At 40.4% G+C, this 19,640-nt stretch overlaps 1 protein-coding gene across 4 annotated transcripts in view; it reads right to left on the bottom strand.

The window, feature by feature from the left end:
* The window catches only part of CD86 (CD86 molecule), a 68,823-nt gene that overhangs the window by 21,381 nt on the left and 27,802 nt on the right, over positions 1-19,640 (bottom strand). For 3 of the 4 annotated variants that reach the window (XR_004956856.1, XM_036243859.1, XM_036243860.1), the window contains exons 3-6: positions 14,072-14,410; positions 11,424-11,732; positions 8,591-8,749; positions 832-877 (exon numbers count right to left, since the gene is read on the bottom strand). Coding sequence is in view for 3 of the 4 variants with exons in the window: in XM_036243859.1 (XP_036099752.1) it covers positions 832-877; positions 8,591-8,749; positions 11,424-11,732; positions 14,072-14,410 (853 nt within the window). In the remaining variant the exon portion in view is untranslated. The remainder of the gene's footprint in view (positions 1-831; positions 878-8,590; positions 8,750-11,423; positions 11,733-14,071; positions 14,411-19,640) is intronic. The other variant, XM_036243861.1, reaches the window with a different exon arrangement.

A 19,640-nucleotide genomic window follows, 5' to 3' on the forward strand; every position in this document is an offset into this window, starting at 1 on the left:
CTGAGGGTTGCTTTGACCCCATGATCATGCAGCCAGAGCTTTGATATCCTTGACAAGTTCAGTTCCTCAGGGAGGATAGAGGTATAGACAATCTGATTATATCATGTTGTGAAAGGATTGATCACCAAGAATATTCATGTAGTCCTTCATGCATACATTCAATCTTTCAACAAATATTTACTGAGCACCTACTATATACCAGATACTGTGCTGGGTGCTAGCAGCACAATGATGAGCTTAAATGATATGATTCCTACCCTCTACAGAGTTTAGTTTAGTTTAGTTTATAGAGTTTAATAAGACACTTCCAAATATATGTAAGTATACTTGGTGTTATAAAAGACAGGGATCCACATTTCTAAGAAAGTGCTACTTGAACCAAGATCTGAAGAATGAGGTGAAGAACTGGCAGAAGAATATGCCAAGCAGAGGGCACAGCAGCTTCAAAGATACAGAAGCTAAATAGAACATTTTATTATTCCTCACTTATTCATGTATTCAGTCCATACATGTAAGATACCCACTAGTCCAGGCACTGTGCTAGGTACTGGGGTTACTATGGTGAATAAGATGCAGCCCGTGCTCACCACATCAGACCCCTTTAGTATTGATTGTTTACTTGGCCATGACTGAGCATTGTGCATTGGACACCCTGCCATCCATTTACAACTAGGGTATTTTCCTCCAGTTCCCTCTATTCTCACTTTCCTTACCCTCTCCATTAATTCGTGTTTGCTGGGGTCTCAGCATGCCCCAGATTTAAGCCTATTCAAGGTATAGATCCTCTGGGAATCAGACTTCTCTCAACAATGTTGTGGGGTTAGGACTCACCTTTCCTTGGCCTGTTCATTCTCTTGCCCTTCCACATTGATGGCTTCTGAAAGAGAACAAAGCAACCTCAGAAAATGTGTTGCCCATTGATACTAAAAGAGGGGAACTTTGAAGAGGCTCCAAAGTCCTAGGACTCAGAGAAAAGTCATTGTAGCCTTATATGTAAAATAGATGGTTACTTAATGCAATTTCAGGGGGACTGAGAAGGAGCTCCTTGCATCCAAAAAGTCAATGCCTTCATTTGCTCACTGTGCCTTAAGTTCTAATGTTGGAAATAGGATTTCCACTTACAACTTTACTTTTTGCTTAAATAAAAATACTAATGGGAGGGGTAATACCTTTATTTTTAGTAATCATTTAGTGATCAGACAAGAGTTTCCAATCCTTTTCTGAAAGTAAGACTTAGGAGGAAAAAGAAATCTTAAAGATGTTGATGCTGAAGTGTTAGCCAGCAGCCACTTACCAACTACACAGTGTTGCATGGATGGACCCAAGTGGAAAACCTCTAGCTGGCTAGACCTCCCAAAGCCCGAGTTGCTACTGGTATGGAATTACTACTGATGCAACTCAGGGTGTAAATTCCTCTAGGTTGACTTCTGTGACAGTGCTATTGTCCCACTCAGAGCCTTATAGCAGGGGTTGTTAACCTGGGTGTCCATGGAGGAATTTAGGGACCACAGGAATCCTCTCAACAGTCCCCCTGATGGTTTTGATCATTTTTTGTCTTTGGCAGTTATTGTGTGTGTGTGTGTGTGTGTGTGTGTGTGTGTGTGTCTGCATGTGTGTTGAAAAATAATTAGCTTTATTGAGGTATAATTAATAAACAATAAAATCCAACAGTTTTTCATCTAGATTTTGGTGAGTGTAACAAATGTATGCAGTCATATAATTACCACCATAACCATAGAACATTTATATAAGCCCCTAAAGTTCCCTCCTGACCCTTTCCCCCATCCTACCCCCTGGTAACCACTGATCTGCTTAATGTCATAAGAGTTTTGCTTTTTCTAGGTTTTATACAAGTAAGATCATACAATGTGTAGTGTTTTTGTGCCTGGAGTCTTTCACTTAGCACACATGATGCTTTTGAAATTGATCCATGTTGTGGCACATTACTAGTCTATACCACCATTAGTTTACTCATTCACCAATTGATAAAAATTCAGGATGTCAGGTTTTTAGTATTATAAAGAAGTCTGCTATAGACATTATTGTGTGTATGCTCTTGTGTAGACATATGGTTTTTATTTCTCACGGGTAAATATCTAGAATCGCAAGGTTGCTATAACAGAGCATGAGAATTTCAGTTGTTTCACATCCTCATCAGGACTTGGTATTTATTAGTCATTTAAATTTTGGCCATGTTAGTGGGTGTGTTTGTATTATCTTATTATGGCTTTAACGTGTACATCCCCAATGACTAATGATGTAGTGACTGTGTGACTATGTTTATTGGCCATTTATATTCCTTCTTCTGTTCAAGTCTTTTGCTCCCTGCCTTTTGTTAAATAGATTGTCTTTTTACTGCTGAGTAGTAATATATAAGTATATATTCTGGATATAAGTCCTTTATCAGATATACATTTTTTGTCTATATTTTCTCCTAGTCTATGGCTTGACTTTTCCCTTTAAAAAAAATGTTTTTTCTTTTTTATTGATTTGAGAGAGAGAGGAAATGAGAGGAAGACAGAGATAGAAACATCGATGAGAAAGAACATTGACTGGCTGCCTCCTGCATGCCCCACACTGGAGAATTGGCCCACAACCTGGGATGTGCTGGTGACCTCTTGGTGCATGGGTCGTCACTCAACCACTGAGCCACACTGGCCGGGCTATGGCTTGACTTTTCATTTTCTTAATGAAGTCAAAGGGTAAAAGTTTTCAATTTTGATGAATTTCAGTTTATCAATTTTATGTTTTTATGATATGGTTTGTATTTATTGTGTACTAAGATTTGGGTAAGGTAAAGTCACAGATTTTTCCCTATATTTTTTTTTCATAAGTCTTTTTTAAAAATGTTTTTATTGATTTTTTTTTAAAGGAGAGAGAGATAGAAACATCGATATGAGAAAGAGACAACTATCGATTGCCTCTTGCACATCCCCCACAGGGATTGAGCCCTCAACCCAGGCATGTGCCCTGACCGGGAATCAAACCAGGACCTCTCTGTTCATGGGACAATGCTCAATCCACTGAGCCACACCAGCTGGGCTTCATAAATCTTTTAATTTTAGCTCTTATATTCAGACATATAATCTATTCAAGTTATTTTTGTGTGTGACTAGGTTCATATTTTTCCACGTGGATATCTAATTGCCCAGCACCATCTATTGAAAAAACTATTCTTTCTTCATTGAATTACTCTCACACCTTTGTCAAATCAGTTGACCGTGTGAGTTTATTTTTTGACTCTCCATTTTGTTCCATTGACTGATATGTCTGTGCTTCCACCAATATCATGCTGCCTTGATTATTGTAACTGTATAGTAAATCTTCATATTAGGTAGTATAAGTCATCTGTTTTGTTCTTATTTTTCAGAATTGTTTTGACAATTGTAGGTTTTTTGCCTTTCCACATAACTTTTAGAATCAGCTTTTTAATTTCCACTATACAGCCTGCAAGGATTTTGATTGGTATTGCATCAAATCCATAAATGAATTTGGGCAGAATTGTTATCTTAATATCTAGGGTTCTGATCCATGAACATGGCATATCTCTCCATTTACTTAGGCCATTTTAATTTCTGTGGGTTTTTTTCTTCTTTTTTTTTTTAGTTTTTAGTATACAGGTCTTGTATTTGCTTTTAAAAGTTTATTCCCAAGCCTATACTATTAGTTGATATCACTGCAAATGCTATTTAAATTTTGTCCAGTGTCCAGTGGTTTGTTGTCAGTACACAGAAATACAATTGATTTTGATATTGTGTATTGACCATGTATACTGTGACTTCTCTATACTCAGTGCATTCTAATAGCTTTTAATAGATTCCTTAGGCTTTTTTTTTTATAAACATGATCATGTTATCTGCAAAAAAGGACAGAGTTTTGCTTCTTCCTTTCCAATATTTATGCCTTTTATTTCTTTTCCTAGACTTGTTGCACTGGCTAGGACCGCCAGTACAATGTTGAACAAAAATAGTGAGAGTGAACATCTCACTTTTTTCTTGATTCTAGTGGCAAAGCAATCAGTCTTTGTCACTAAATAAGATGTTAACGGAAGGATTTTGGTAGGTATCCTCTGTCAGGCTGAGGAAGTTCCTTGTATTCCTACTTTTATAAGTTTTTCTTTCTTTTTTAATGGATATTAATTTTGCCAAATGCTTTTTCTGTATCCATCAACATGGCCACTTAGTTTTTCTTTCTAGTTTGTCAAAATGGTGAATTTTAGCACTTAGTTTTTGTATGTTAAATCTACTGTATGTTCCCGGGATAAATCCCATTTGATCATGATGCTTTTAATATATTGCTAGAGTTTAGTTGCTAATTTTGTCAAGGATTTGGGCATTTATATTCACAAGGAATATGTGTAGTTGTCTTTTTTGTAATTTTTTTTAGTTTTGATATCAGGGCTCCCTCTACCTTCAGAGCTGCCTGGACACTGACTCCAGACAGTAAGTTGGGGGCAATTATAGGGTTTATCTCATCTTTTCCCTGATCTCAAGGACTATAGTTTTCTGAAGCCTATTGTCCAATGTCTTAAAACAGTTGTTTTACACAGTTTGTCTGATTACTAGTTGTTTATAGCAGGAAGGCAATTCCTATAGCAGTTATCCTTCATGTGAGGAAGGAGACGTCTATGTGTTCTATCCTTTTAAAAGAGCCTTAATTGTTAGAAAAGTATCTCTTATTTCCTTATACCTTCTTATAACTTTCATCCATTGAGATGCCCTTTGGAGCCACAGTTAAATATGATCTTTGTTCCCTATGGCAGCTCTTCAGATATTTGTAGGCTGTACTTGTGTCCTCCCAAGGCTTTCTTTTTGGCCGCGGGTTGGGGGTGGGGGGGAGCTAAGCATCATTGGTTACTCAAGCTGTTTCATATCTGATTCAGTTTCCAGACACAATAAATATGGTTAGGTTCTATTTTTGTCAAAGTTCCTCTTGAAAACAATGGTGCTTGTAGCTGAATAGAGTATTTTAAATGTCTTTAGACCAATTAAATTATCCTTTTATACCCATGACAAAATCATCACCATTTAAAAAATCCACACATTTCTATTTTAAAGTTAAAGCAGACAATAAAAACAGACTTCTAATTTTTTGGATTGGGTTAAAAATTTGGCATTTTGAAGGGCAGATGTGATATCACCAGCTTTCAGTTTTAAGCCCTGTGAAGGTTTTTGTTTAAGTGGTGGTTAAAATGATTTATTTTGGAAAAGACACTTGCCCTTTAAGAAATTACTCCTGAAGAAGCTAAGACTCAGGTTTTAAAAAAAACCTGTTAGTTGCTAGGGCACTATTACATACAGATTTCAGTCACACAAAACCCAAATGAGGAAGCAAAACTTTAGGAGGAACTATTTTAGTCTTGTTGATAGGGTAGCTTTTGATTGGGAAAAGAGAGTAATTCAAGATGACAATTTCCCATGCTTTATCTACCTTATTTGACAAAAAAAAAAAAAAAAAAAAACAAGAGAGAAGAGAGATTAGAAACCAGCTAGAATAACCATGCCATTTCCCTTTTACTAATTCAACAGGCTAAAACAGGGTAGATATGTGTAGTTGAGGGGAAAAAAAAACACTACAAATAAGAACAAACACTGGAAAGGACTTTTGATACCAAGTTAGTTTGAGGGCTGTCTCCTTTGAGGGAAGGATTAGTATTGGATTAGGAGGAAGCTCCATTTTTGGAGAAATTCCTACAGGTTTTTAGTAAGCTTGTGTCTCTGTGGAATGATCATGACTGCTTTTATGCCTGTCTGTTGGCAGAATTTAGTTCCGTGTGCTCGTAGGACTGAGATCTCCATTTCCTCGCTGGCTCTCAGTGGAGGGGCCATTCCCAGCTTCAAAAGGCTGCCTAAGTTTCTTGGCTCATAGTCCCTTTCTCCATCTTCAAAGCCAGCAATGGTGGGTTGAGCCTGACTTAAGCTTTGGACCTCTCCTTCCATCTCCTCTTTCTAACCAAGCTGGGAAAGGGTCTCCGACTCAGGTGATTAGATGGGGTCCACCTGTATAATCCAGGATAATTTCATCATTTTATGGTCAGTATCTTAATCACCTATGAAAGTCTCCTTTGCCATGTAAGAAAATATAGATTCTGGGGTATGGGAGGTGAACACCTTGCTGGGGGTATTATTCTGTTTATCATATAGGCAATGCAAGAAGTATCCACAAAGCAAGTGTAGACATTGCTGAAGTTATAGAACCAAAATTTACAAATATCTCATATCTGTATGTCATAGTTATTTGGTACATCTCCCTTCCTCCAGTGATATCAATGCTCTTCTCTTTGACTAATGTCACCAGCACAGGTGACTGACCAAACAATTTCCTACCAGCACTCCAGTGCTTTTTATCACATTCGGTTTATATATGTGCTCTGCTCTCTTGTTGTCTTCCGCCTTTTACCACTCATAGCTTAGTGTGACCATCTCATATGCACACATATAGCTTCTTAAAACCTCTTCCAATTTCTCTCATGAATACACACACATCCTCCTCTTTAACTTCGTTTGCTAGTCTCCTAAATTTTTCTGATTGCCTCTTGGGGGAAGAAACATTCTTACTCTCTTTATCTCCATCCCTTCTTCTTTGTTTCATTTGTAAACTAATCATCCCAGTGTGAAAACAAATTTAGGAGTTAGCTTATTCCCAAACTGAAGGTTACCTCTGCACATTTAGCCAATTCTAAAGGCAATGAGAATGAAAGAAAAAGAAGCTCAAAACTCTTACCTTGAAAAGTCAAAACCTGGACAATACGGTATATTTATACATCTGATCCTGTGCCTGAATTTTCTTTACTTTAGCAGTTTGAATTGCTCTGCCATATGCTTTATATTAATTTATTGAAATGGATCATCACTCTCCAATTTCCTGTTTTTAAAAATTTTGAAATGAATGACTGCTAATATCATCCATCTGTTTTCTTTTTAAAAAAAAAATTTTTTTTTTTATCCTCACCCGAGGACATTTTTCCATTTTTTATTCAGACAGAGCAGGAGGGAGAGAGAGAGAAATATCAACGTGAAAGGGACACATTGAGTGGCTGCCACCTGCACGACCCAACCAGGGCCAGGGTCAACCTGCAACTGAGGTACGTGCCCTCAGCGGGAACCAAACCCGGGTCTCTCTGGACCACAGGCCGACGCTCTAACCGCGGAGCCAAACTGGCCAGGGCCATCCATCTATTTTCTGTGTGGATCTTAAAATCAATATATTGAAATTTAAGTAAGATGCTGACTGGAAGTGTTATTCTTTTTACCATAAGTGAGTAAGAAGGTTACCTTAATTATTAACACTAACCAAACTTCTACTAGAGGCAATTACTGAGATAAAAATCCAACCTTATCTTACAACTTTGCCCAAACCAGCCTAAAGCACATACAGGAATTATTCTAAAGTCAGAAATCACCTTGCCCACATTAAACACAGGCCACATTTACAACAGATCTGGAGAGGCTGCTGAATGCACTGCTGTTTACTATAGCAAAAGTATGGGAACAACCCAAGAGTCCAATGAAATAGAATTGGTTAAGCCCTGGCAGGTTTGGCTCAGCAGTTAGAGCGTTGGCCTGCAGTCCAGAGAGACCCAGGTTCAGTTCCCGCTGAGGGCATGTACAATTTGTCCCCAGCCCTGGTTGGGTCGTGGGAGTGGCAGCCACTCAATGTGTCCCTTTCACGTTGATGTTTCTCTCTCTCTCTCTCTCTCTCCCTTCTGCTTTATCTGAACAAAAAAAAAAAAAAAAGGAAAAATGTCCTCGGATGAGGATAAAAAAAAAAGAAATAGAGTTGGTTAAATAAATTAAGGTATATCCACATAATGGAATATCTTGCAGCCATTTAATATGATGCTATAGAATGATATTTAATAACATCAAATATTTTTTTCTACATTTAGTACAAAAATGTTAGAAAACATGTGAGGCTATCCTAATTGTAGAAAAACAATCCTTATAATATCTCATTTATGGAAAATAACATCAATTTATACATTTAAACATCTGGAAGATATACACTAAAATGTTGTTGGCATAATAATTTTTTTCTTACTAGTGAAACTATAGGTGATCCCTCCCCTCCAGTATGTCTGGTAATGCATATGTAATACTTGGTAATTGATATAAGTTAATATTATTTTTAAAAGTCAGTGGAGAACAATTCATCTAACTTCTTGGGACCTATTTTAGAGATGAGAAGGCAAATCTGATGGTTATCTAATGCTCCCATCCTCCCACCAACATGCCTGCTTAAACACCACCCGCTCTATAGTCACTAACATTTAGAAATATTTGCTTTACCATTTTACTTCATTGAATTCTGACAGTAACCTTATGAAGGGAGGTAGGTAAAGCAAAGAATAATCCGCTTTGTCTGGAAACCAGAAGTCTATTTGCAAACCTTAGGTTAGAAATGTTGCCTTTCCTAGAAACCCAGAGCAACGTAATCAGTTGCTGAGTCCCTTGTATATGGGTTACAGATCCTGAGGGGAAACCGTTTCCTCCAACCACTTGCTGAGTTTTTGCCAAGGAGCTGCAGGAGGCAGGGGGTAGGAAAGCAGCCGCAAAGTGGCACTCTGCAGAGAGGACAAGCCCTGACTCACCACATTCATGAGAGGGGCCAAGCTGTTTCTTCTTCTTTTTCTTTACTGTTTGATATAACTTCAATATCAAACACAGAATGACCAAAACCAGTACAAGTAGAATCGCAGTCATGTACGTCTTGTCTAGGAAAGGCCGGTGTGGCTCAGGTGACTTTGCATCTAAAAATGACCACAAGTTTTTAATCAGCCAGGAAGGTTGATTATAAAAGGTTTATAATGATGGCTGTTCTCTTATTTACATCCCAGGGCTCTACTGCCAATGGAGCCAGAAATACATAGTAATATGACGTGATAGAAAGTCCCAGTCTCAGGGTCTTCAGCAGCTAACTAGGGACCAAGCCAGTGCCTCTGGCCAAATGCCTGGACTGATATCCCTTACCTGCCTGGAATGACAATAACTGTCATCTAGAAGAGGGTCAACCTGGCCCTTGGTTCTGGAATCTGGGTCAAGTGCCTGTGCCAAGGCTCTGAATGAAGTCATCTGTGTGATGCCCTGCTTCCTCAGACCCATGTATAGTCAGGCCCCAGGGCCTGAAGTTTCCTCTGTAATAATTCCTCCATCTGCTGTCATCTCTAGATCAGGCTCCAGACACCTCTCAACCGGACAAATAAACAACCTCCTCATAGGCCTCTTACCTCCAATTTTGTTTTTGTTTGTTTGGTTTTTACACTGAGGTCACAGCAGGTTTCCCCAAGCATGGCTGTCAGCATGTCTCACCCACTAGAAAAACTCTGCTATCTCTTTGTGCCCTGAGCAGTCAGGGTCAGAATCAGCTCCTGGGAGATCAAGACTTCCTTGCATGGAGACTCACAAGTTTCTAGGAAGCTGAAAAACAGGCTTTGGGGGAAAATCTTAGAACCGAGTGGCCCACTTCATAAACATTTATGGGAACAGTTCTTTAGTTAATCCTAAATTTTAGGAAAATAGGGCCAGCTGACCTCCCATTAGCTTAGCTACAGTTCGTGGAGCCATGCCCTGATCCTGGGGACCTTAGGAAGAGGAGTTATTGCAAACCTTGTTCAATACTTGTTGAGTCTGTCCCAGTTCACGCCCCTTTAGCCTATTTGGAATTCTCAGGAAAGGGGACTGCTACCTTTTGACACCCAAAAAGATTCCTTGACTCAGGGTCTCATCTATCTCTGATTAAGCCATAGAATAGGGACACAGAGAGGCCAGACCCAGCTTCCTGATGCAGCTAGAGCTGAAAAGTTTCTGCAGATGGTGGCAGCAGGGAAAGGTTTAGCAGTGGTTGAGAAAGGTGAGTCATAATGAGGCTACAATGGTGGCAAGGCACTCTTCATTTATAGACTGTGGGAGCCATGGCAGAGGGGCCCAGAGCATGTCATGTGTGGTGATGTTAGTGGCTCCAAGAAGGTACTGAACGTCAGGGATAGCTTGGAAGAGGCCTCTATTAGGCTATAGTAGAAGCAACCAGGACAGGCTGGTTGGCCTCACTATTTACTGGATTCTTAGAGGGGGAAGTTTTTGAGTGGAGGAAATCAATTTGCCCACTGGTAAAGTTGGCTGCTAGGAAATGGCCCCAGGGGTTGTACGTAAGAGTGTGTCCATAGGCCAAATTATGTTTGAACAATGACACATCAGAATAGGGGAGGAAGCAAAGCCAGAAGATGGAGCAAGGAATTAAAAATGATCACCCAGGAAGGGACAAAGGAAGGAGCCAGAGCTGGAGAAGGGGCCAAGGTCAGCAGAAGGCAGATAGGTGGGGGGAGGGGTCAGCATCAAAACCAGAAGTGATGGAAACAGTGTGGGAAACAAGTGCCTATAGTCCAGGAAAGAATCTTGCAGTCACTGCTTCTTAAAAGTGGGGATTCAAATACAGATGCATTCCCTCAAGGGCAAAGCTGTGACTTTAAAATGGCAGGCTCCTATTCGTGGACACTAATTAGTCTCAACCCGTTCCTCTAGCGGGATGGTCTCCATACTACATTGTCAACATGCCACAAGAATTTCTGCTTCTGAGTCTTTTCTTGACACATATGCACTGATGTCCACCACCACTTGTGCCCACATTGGATACTGCTAATTGATAATGGTCTTCTCACTTTCTAAGCCTGAATGCTGTCTCAGAACTTTTCTTCCTGTTCAGAAGCCACCACAAGTCTGAGTAACTGTCATCACCTCATTGCATTTATTAAGCCTAATTCTTTCTTTTATTGTGTTTTAAGATCCCACGTCCTTTGGGAAGACTTCCCTGACCCTCAAGAACTTGCCTATATTTGATTGCCTATAACACTAATTACAGTCACTCTTGTTTTTAAACTTATAATTTATTTCTATGGGACAAAATTTAGATTCCAATCTTTTTAAAATCCAGATTTTTATGTGTGTATATCATGGAGTTCTAATTCTATTGGGAAGTCCTCGGTGGCAGAAAGCATGCCTTACACTTTTTAGTTTTCATCCCTGCAACTGACAATGTCTAGCATGGTTCAATACTCACAGCGAGTGCTATGTGTATGTACGTATGGGGTGTGTGTGTGTGTGTGTGTGTGTGTGTGTGTGTGTTTTAATGAATGGAAGAATTCTAGCCTGGTCCTCTTGCATTTTCTGACCTAAATTTCAGAATTGTCTATCCAAAGATAGCCCAAAAGACTGGGTTAGTTTCAGGGCTTAAGAACATGCTTCCTCAAGTACAGCATAGGTTCATAGCCTCCTGGGCCCTGCAGCACTCAGATGAAGCAAGAGCCCTCTGTCTGAGTACAACATGGCTCAGATGGAGGTTTCCTGGCAAGCAAGGGACACTGGATGATCTGCCATAACCATTTGTGTATTATACCTGATAAAAGAAATCGTCTTAGGAAGAAGCCTTACCTATGTTGAAAGGTTGGGAGAGAAGCTGTGTCTGGGTTGGCTCAGGTTGCAGGACACAGAAGATGCTCACATTTGTTTCAGGGGACACTGGAAAAGACAAGCTGATAGAAACGTTGTATAGTTCTGTGATGTTATCTTGAAATATTTTCATAACATCATCATGCTTGATAGTTGAATTCACGGTTTTTAGCAGAAAAAACATCTTCTTAGGTTTTGGGTAACCTTGTGCAGATGAGCAGGTCAAATTTATTATGTCAGAATTTTCTGTTCCATTAGAAATTAGCATTATTTCAGGTTGACTGAAGTTAGCTGAAAGCAGAATAGAGAAACAAAAGAATAAAGAGAGAAAGAAATCAGTCTAAATGTAAATGTATTTAGACGAGAATAGCAAATGACTAGGTGCCTGCTCTGTGAACTCTGAGGGCACGCCTGAGAGCATCAGGGTGTCTAAAGTGTGGGCCTCAGCCCATGGTGAGAGCCACGTAATGGCCCCACATTTTTTAAGAATGAAGTTTGGAGTCATGCTTCATTTCTGCTTACCCAAATGAAGGGGATACTGTCTGAGTGATGGGGGGCGGGGGCTAAATTGGAATCATCAAAATTTTATAATGAGGCCATTCTCTAAAGAATAAAGTCTTTTCAAGGAGAAGTGGTCTGACTTTAGGACCCAAGTGTTCCATGGGGTACATTCCAGGTCACCAGACCAAGAGAACAGAAAGGGATTGAGGCTACAGTTCCACCTGGAACCAACAGAGCTAATTGTGCTGGCGAGCTCTGGGCCCTATCTTCTAGAAACCCACTAAGGATGGTGGTGAGTGAGTGGATGGGGATTTTGGGTTTAGATATTTAAAATATTGGTTTTGGGCATGACTTTCAAGGTATCTTTATCATATACTTGAAGATGAAGGGTAAAGCAGCCATTTTAAGGAAAAGCATATAGTCCTAATAAATACAGAGCTTCTCTTGCCTTGTTTACCATTCAGATTTCTAAGGCTGTTGAGAGTCACTGGTACCTCCTCCCTCTGCCAGCCAAATACCATGCTTTCCTTCTCGAGTTACTAGGTCATTTGCAGGTTCCACATACTAAAGTATAATTTAGCAAATTGATTCTGAAACTTCAATGATTTGCATGCCATCATTATAAGTTTTGCTATATCAACACACTACTTAGGCCCTTTGCTTGTAACTTTACGTGGTCTGTAGAAGTTGGAATGTCATGGTACTACCTACTGGAGGCTTATTAGCAATATCTGTGAAATCACAGGTTATATAAGTTAGTTATAGTTTTTCTAATATATATTAAAATAAATATAAAATCATTAAAATTTTAGAAAATGTCTGGGTCCCACCGAAAACATACCATGTTTCTCTATAGAATCTGGCCACACTTTGAAAACATTGATTTAGCATTTGGCTAAATTCCCCCAAAGTCCTGAAGCCTAGTTTGAATCACATAGGGCTTAATGGGAGCAACTTCCCATTTTATTTCTATTCTTACCTCTGCTTTAACTTTGGTTTCAGAATTGGCGTTAATCTGCCTTTTCCAGTTTAATAAAAAATTAATCTGTTATCTAGTAATCCCACACCTGGGTATCTACCCTAGATAAATGAAAACGTGTTCACACGAAGACTTGCAAGGGAATGTTTACAGCAGCTCTATTCATAATAACCCCAAATTGAAAACAACCCAATGTCTTTTCATGAATTAAGTGGGAATAAATAATAGAATGCTACTCAGTGATCAAAAGAAACAGATTTTGATACATGCAGCAACTTGAATAAAACTTTTATTAAATAAAAGAAGCTGGTCTTAAAATGTTATGTGCTTAATGGTTCCATTTCGGGATGTTCTCAAAAAGACAAGCCTATAAAATATAAAACAGGGGTTATGAGTGTGTTGAGGTATGATTGTAAATGGACAGCATAAAGAAATGCTTTTAGGGTGATGGAAATGTTTTATATCCTTTTTGGTTTGCTGGTCACAAAATCTATATATGCATAAGTTAGAGTTAATAGAACTGTACACCAAAATAAAAATAATTGATTTTACTGTATCATGATTTTTTAAAACCTGTAGTGATATTTAGACTTTCAAGGCCCAGAGAAACAAAGGAGCTGGTGTGCCAGTTTTTAGACTATGTGCATTGGGTTATTTCCCTTCTGTCTACCAGGCTCATGGTTGGACAGCAAACAACTCACACGCAACCTCCGGGAGGTGGAAGGGAAAGCCCAGTTTAGTTAGCTGTCACCCTCACTAGGAGCTCCTGGCAAAGATTCAACAGGTGAGAAATCTTGGACCAAAGGAGATAATGAATGTAAAAGAGGTCTGAGGCCTATATGATTATATAAACTTAGTAATGGCCAAATCACCCATGATTTTTACTTAGCCACATTACCTTTGTTCAGTTAGCTCTATTTTGTCCCCAAAGCAGATTTTTATGAATCCTTCAGAAGCAAACTATGAAAAGTACAAAGGACTTTTAGTTCCCTCCTCCTAAACCCTGCATTACCTTCAAGTGGACTTCCCAGAAATGACTGTCCTTTTGCCTTCTCTCTACAAGTCACCCCCTGCCCCCCACCAATGTTTCGCTGCTCATTACAGTCTCATCTAGAAGGCCAGGGATCTGAATATGCCATTGACAACATACCAAGCACTGATAGGTCAGTACTCATTTGGTGGATGGAAACCATTCCTTCGGGCTGTTTGCGATGATGGACGTAACATTGGTACAAGCCCTGGTCCTTGATCTGAACATTGTGGAGTCGCAGGGTCCAATTATCCTGGTCCAAGCTTGTGCGACCCTTGTACTCGGGATCAACATTATCAGGATTCTCTTTGCCTTGGAAGAGCTCATACAGAACCAATTTTTTCTGGTTCTGCCAAAATACTACCAGCTTATCCAGGCTTATGTTTTCAGAGTTTGTAAAGTGGCACGGAAGGTCTCCAGTCTTGTTGAAATATGCCTGACTCTTCATGGAAGCAGCACCTAGAAAGGAAAGGCAGATACTGGGGAAGAAGAAACAACAGGCGAGAACAACAACAACTCCATTTCTCTCTCTTTTTTTTTTTATCCTCACCCGAGGACATTTTTTTCCATTTTTTGCACAGATAGAGTGGGAGGGAGAGAGAGGAAGAGAGAGGGAGAGAGAGAAACATCGACGTGAAAGGGACACATCGAGTGGCTGCCACCCGCACGACCAACCAGGGCCGGGGACAAACTGCAACCAAGGTACATACCCTTAGCGGGAACCGAACCCGGGTCTCTCTGGACTGCAGGCCGATGCTCTAACCGCTGAGCCAAACCGGCCAGGGCTCCATTTCTCTTTATACAATTCCCAGATGTTGTCTTGTTAGCAATGAGATCAAAGAACTAGGTATTGAGCTCTGGAACTGTGCCTCTGGAGGACAGGACTTTTGTTCTCACTCTACTGAAATGTGTGTGGCCTTGTGTAAACTGCAACTGCTATGAGGTTCAGTTTCCTTATCTGTTTAATGAAGGGGTGAACCAAATGTTCTAAGGATCTATTAGTATTATGGGTCTGTGAATTTAAATCTCAGAACAGGGAAAACCAGCAATTGGACAACTCATTCACCCATCTGTTACCTTCCTACCTAAACACTGATTCACTGTAGCTCTTACAGGCTCCATTACTTCTACACAGTCACCAAAAACTCTCCCTCTTTCTCCCTATCCCTTTATTCCTTGGCCTGCTATAGTGAACAGATTTCTAATAATAGTAACAATTTGATATTCCTCCTCTCATTATGTGTTAATAATTAGGGACGTCATTGAGTAATAGCTTTGAAATTCAAGTAGTTCCTTATACAGAGTTTCCCTCATGACTGCAGCTTTCTTGGCCAGCTCTCCCAAGGATATAGCACAGTTTGGAAATGACACAACTAGTCAACCAAGTCTTCTAATCTCAGTGACCTATCTAAGCTCTTTCAGGGATCAGAAAGAGAACTGGGCAAATACGATGGTTGTTTGGGGTTGTGGTAGTCAAAGACAATTGAAGGTACATGAATGAAATGCTGGAAATGACTCAGAGCTGGGAAGGTGAGGATGTACTTTTGGAGTACTAGGGAAACCCCAATTACCATAAACTTGCTCTTCCCAGTATGCACTGCCCTGGCAATTTTTATAACCCCTGTAGGACAGTCTGGGAGAGTTCAGAGAAAGGCTTTCCTCCCCAAGGGCATATTGGAGTTTGTGGAAGGGGTTTTGGCCACCTAATTCCTTAAGTGTGATTGATTGCATATTGCAGTAACTATAGTGCCAGGTGGGTACTTGAAATATCAGGGGGAACATTGTGTAAAGTATATCATTGTCTAACCACTATGTATACACCTGAACAAAATAATGTTGAATGTAAACTGTAATTAAAAATTCAACATTTTAAAACTGTAATTGATTATAGGTTTTTGTAGGACCTATTCTGGGTCACAGAATTACTTCAGACTTGGCCAAGAAACTAGTGGTGAGTGAGAAGTGCAGGTTTGGGGGGAAGTGCTATTTCTTAGTTAATATAAATTTAGAACCCACCTTGGAGAGGAAGTTAAGGTGGGTTCTAAATAAAGCTTCATTATTCAGGACTTCATTAAGGAGGAAAGTGAGGTATGTCGGTGAGAGTGATGAGAGGAGTTTCATTTGAGATATTTATTGAAGGGTGGTAGGAGAAATTAAATTGATCTGATCAATGGGTTTCTCCTCTAAGAGAAAGTAGGACAAATAACAGTGACATGCACTTGGCAAAATGGAACTGTGTACAGAATGGCCAAGGGGGGTTGGTGGTGGTCTTGAATTTGAAAGGAAGAGGAATCCCACCATCACTGAGAGCTGGCACAAGTTTGAATCACTGCCTATTACATTCTGCTCAGTAGAACCCTGTGAACCACTTGACAGTATAAAAATGCAGCATCCATATAGTATACATTCCCATATTGGAGAGAAGTGGAAAAATCTACCTGGGTACCTGAGACAGTGAAAGGGGGACTGAAGGAAAATTTACTGTACTGAGTATTTATCTTACAAGGCAGCCCTGAGGCTCCTGCTGCTTCTTTGCTCTACTCTGAACAACAAGGTAAGAGTGCCACCTACTGTAAAAGTTTCTAGCAGCTATCTCTGGGGAAACTGATTCTGGCTGAATCAGTAACTTGCCAAATGATGTAGGGCAAATGACCTAATGGAAAAACCAAATACAATTAGAAATTCTGCCAGTTGGTGGTCAGTGTTATGTTATTACTCAGGGGTCAACTGTGCTTTTAGGTCTGGAGATGACTTTGCCTTAAGCTTCTGACTTCTTGATTTATGGTTGTTTCTCTGTTGAGCCTCACTATATGTTGTCTCCTTCCCACCCACTCTCTTCACTCACAGATAGATCCAACTTCTCTGACAGGACCCCTCTGCCAAAGATTAAAAAAGCTTTTTCTCCCACCAGTCTATCTGCTTCCCTCCTCACCTACCAACCAAAGGTGTGGACTGTGTTCTAAAGGCATCGGCATCACGAGAGGCTGGTCAGAAAGGCAGAAGCTCTGTCCCCACCCAGACCTACCAGTCAGAATCTGCATTTTAACAAAAGCTCTGATTTGGGAAGCTGTAATAGTGAATCTCTACTTCTGACTCTGTTCAAACAGAGGAGATAATAATGGGAACAATCTATTTCCATCCAAACCCTCTCTTTTGCCCTGGGGTTGAAATTACTCTGAAACCCATTCAGAGCGGAACTTAAAGTATTTTGCAATTTGCACTCCATTTCCTCACCAACCACTGGCTTCCATGACATCACTCAGAGCTATGCAACCTAGGCACCTCTCTGACAATATGGGAAAGATTTAGCTAAAAGTCTGTTTTCCCTAAGTAGCATCAGACCTCTCCTGTTATTACCCCAGACCCTAGGCCACCCAGCTACTAGACTTATGTGAATTCCATTGGTGGTTAAGCACTGAGATTCTCTCCTTCCCCAGCACTTGGATAACATATGGTCTGGGTCTAGTTATAACTGGCTGCTATGTTGACCTCAAGTGCGAGGCACTCAAGAATCCATCTAGATACTTCCTTAAACAGCTGAAGAAGTTTGTTTCAAAGAATACTTGAGAACTTCCTCAGCAAGATACTATTTGACTATCACACAAGAACTATAGTTTTCTAACCTTGTGAGGTCTCTGACCCATCTGGGACTTCATTCTTCTCTGGCTACTACCCCAAATGCATATCTCATATAGTCAAGGATCATCTCTTACTCATGTTACTATGCTTATCTGTACTCATGAATTTTCCTTCTTTTACTAAACTTCCTTCAATGCTATAATACTAGGCCCTCTGGAACCTTCATTCCATTGTAATAAACTATATCTTCAACCTATTCATCAAATGTTTCCCCCAGGGTTGTGCTTTCATTGAAATCTGGCTTTACCCAAAGGACGCCACTTGTCCCAGCCACTACTTGTTTTGTCATACTTTATGGAGACCTTGAGCCATACCCTTCCCCTTGAGGTGGCCCTGTCTCTCATTGCTGTTGGCTACTAACAGCAACATCATCACTTCCTTGCTCACTGAGCATTTGGGCATTAGATGCAAGGTCTTTCAACCAATTATCACTACCAATTTGAGTGACTTCAGCAGGGACAAGTTCACCAACAAACTTGCCCGAAAGTTCTTTGATCTTTTCCACTTCAAAGATCTTCATCCACCGACTATTTTAGCAGCCCCTCTCCCATGACATAACCTCAAACCTTATCTCCAAGAATTGCTCTGCTCCAAGGATCTTAAACCTCAATGCACCCATTTCTGTCCACATCATATCTTCCTCCAAAATTTGCTCAATTACTTCACCTTTATCTGTTTTTTACTTCACTAAGACCTCTACTCTATCCAGTCTAGACCCTATGGTTCAGTGCTTTCCAAAAGAGCCCTGCAACAATGGAAATGTTCTGTATCTGTGCTGACCAATATGGTAGTCACCAGCCACTACCATTGAGCCATTGAGCCATTGAGCACTTAATATGTAGCTAGTGTGACTGAGAACTAAATTTTTTATCTTATTTAATTTTATCAAATTTAAATAGCCACATGTGGCTGGTGGCCATCACATTGGACAGCTGAGTGATAGTAGATCTTTTCAATCGTTCTCTTGCCAGGAACTCTAATAAACTTGCTCCTTTGTGCAGAACTCATCCCAAGAACACTCTACTTTTGATCTACATACCTGTTCTTACAAGTGAATGTTTGAGCACTCCAGAAGGAAATTATTCAATTATTCAAACTGGTGACATTACAAATCTTGTCCCACTTAACTTGGCCTCTGAGCTGCTCACCCTGCTCACCACCTTCTCCCTTTCTCACAGCAGTTCCTTCTGCTACTGCCTTTTGTTCCTCTTACTCTTATAGTCAAACTCCCTGAAAAAGTGAGCAGCAACGGCCTCCTTCATTCCCAACCTCCGTCCCCCACCTCTCTGCCGAAACTTCCCTGGCAAAAATGGTCAGTGACTTCTCACCATTGCCAAACTCAGACCTCTTTTCAGACCTCATCTCATTTGATCACTGTTGACTGCCACACTGTTGGCTATGTCTCCCCGAAACTCTATTCTTTCCCTATCGCTGACCTCCTGGTCCGTTTTCTCTGATCCACTCCTTAAATACTGATTATCTTGAGTGCCTGCTCTCGATCTTCTCCTTACTCTCCACACTCTGTCTGGTTTTTCTCTTTAGCAAAAGAAGGAAAATTCATGAGCACAGATAAGCATTAATTCAACTGCCAAATATATAAACTAAAATGCACAGATGCTTATCTCCAGCCAGTAACTTTCACTGGAGTTGCAGATGTCCATATCCAACTGCCTGCTGGATACTGCTGTTTAGATAGCCACAGATACTCTGTTCCTCCCCTTCAAACTTCCCTGTCTTCTATTTCAGTGAATGATTTCCCCAGTTGCTACTGTCAGTAACCATCTGAACCATCTGTAGGAAACACCAAAGAGGGTCTGCACAGGTGTGTCTGAGGAGATGTAGAACTACCACAGCCAGAACTGAACTCATGGCTGGGCCAGTTAGTCAGGAGTGGCCTGTGTGCTGCTGTGGCCAAATTGCAGGCTCAGCTCCCCCTCCCTGTCTACCCCACACCAGAGTGGGTGTGTGAGATGGCTTCCCTCTCAGTGCTGAGGGTGGGGTCAATGCGCAGCAGGAAGGGACAGGACAGAAGTGTAGGCACCCAGTCACA

Source organism: Molossus molossus, unplaced genomic scaffold, assembly GCF_014108415.1.
Source record: "Molossus molossus isolate mMolMol1 unplaced genomic scaffold, mMolMol1.p scaffold_m16_p_5, whole genome shotgun sequence".
In the NCBI taxonomy this organism is placed as follows: domain Eukaryota; kingdom Metazoa; phylum Chordata; class Mammalia; order Chiroptera; family Molossidae; genus Molossus; species Molossus molossus.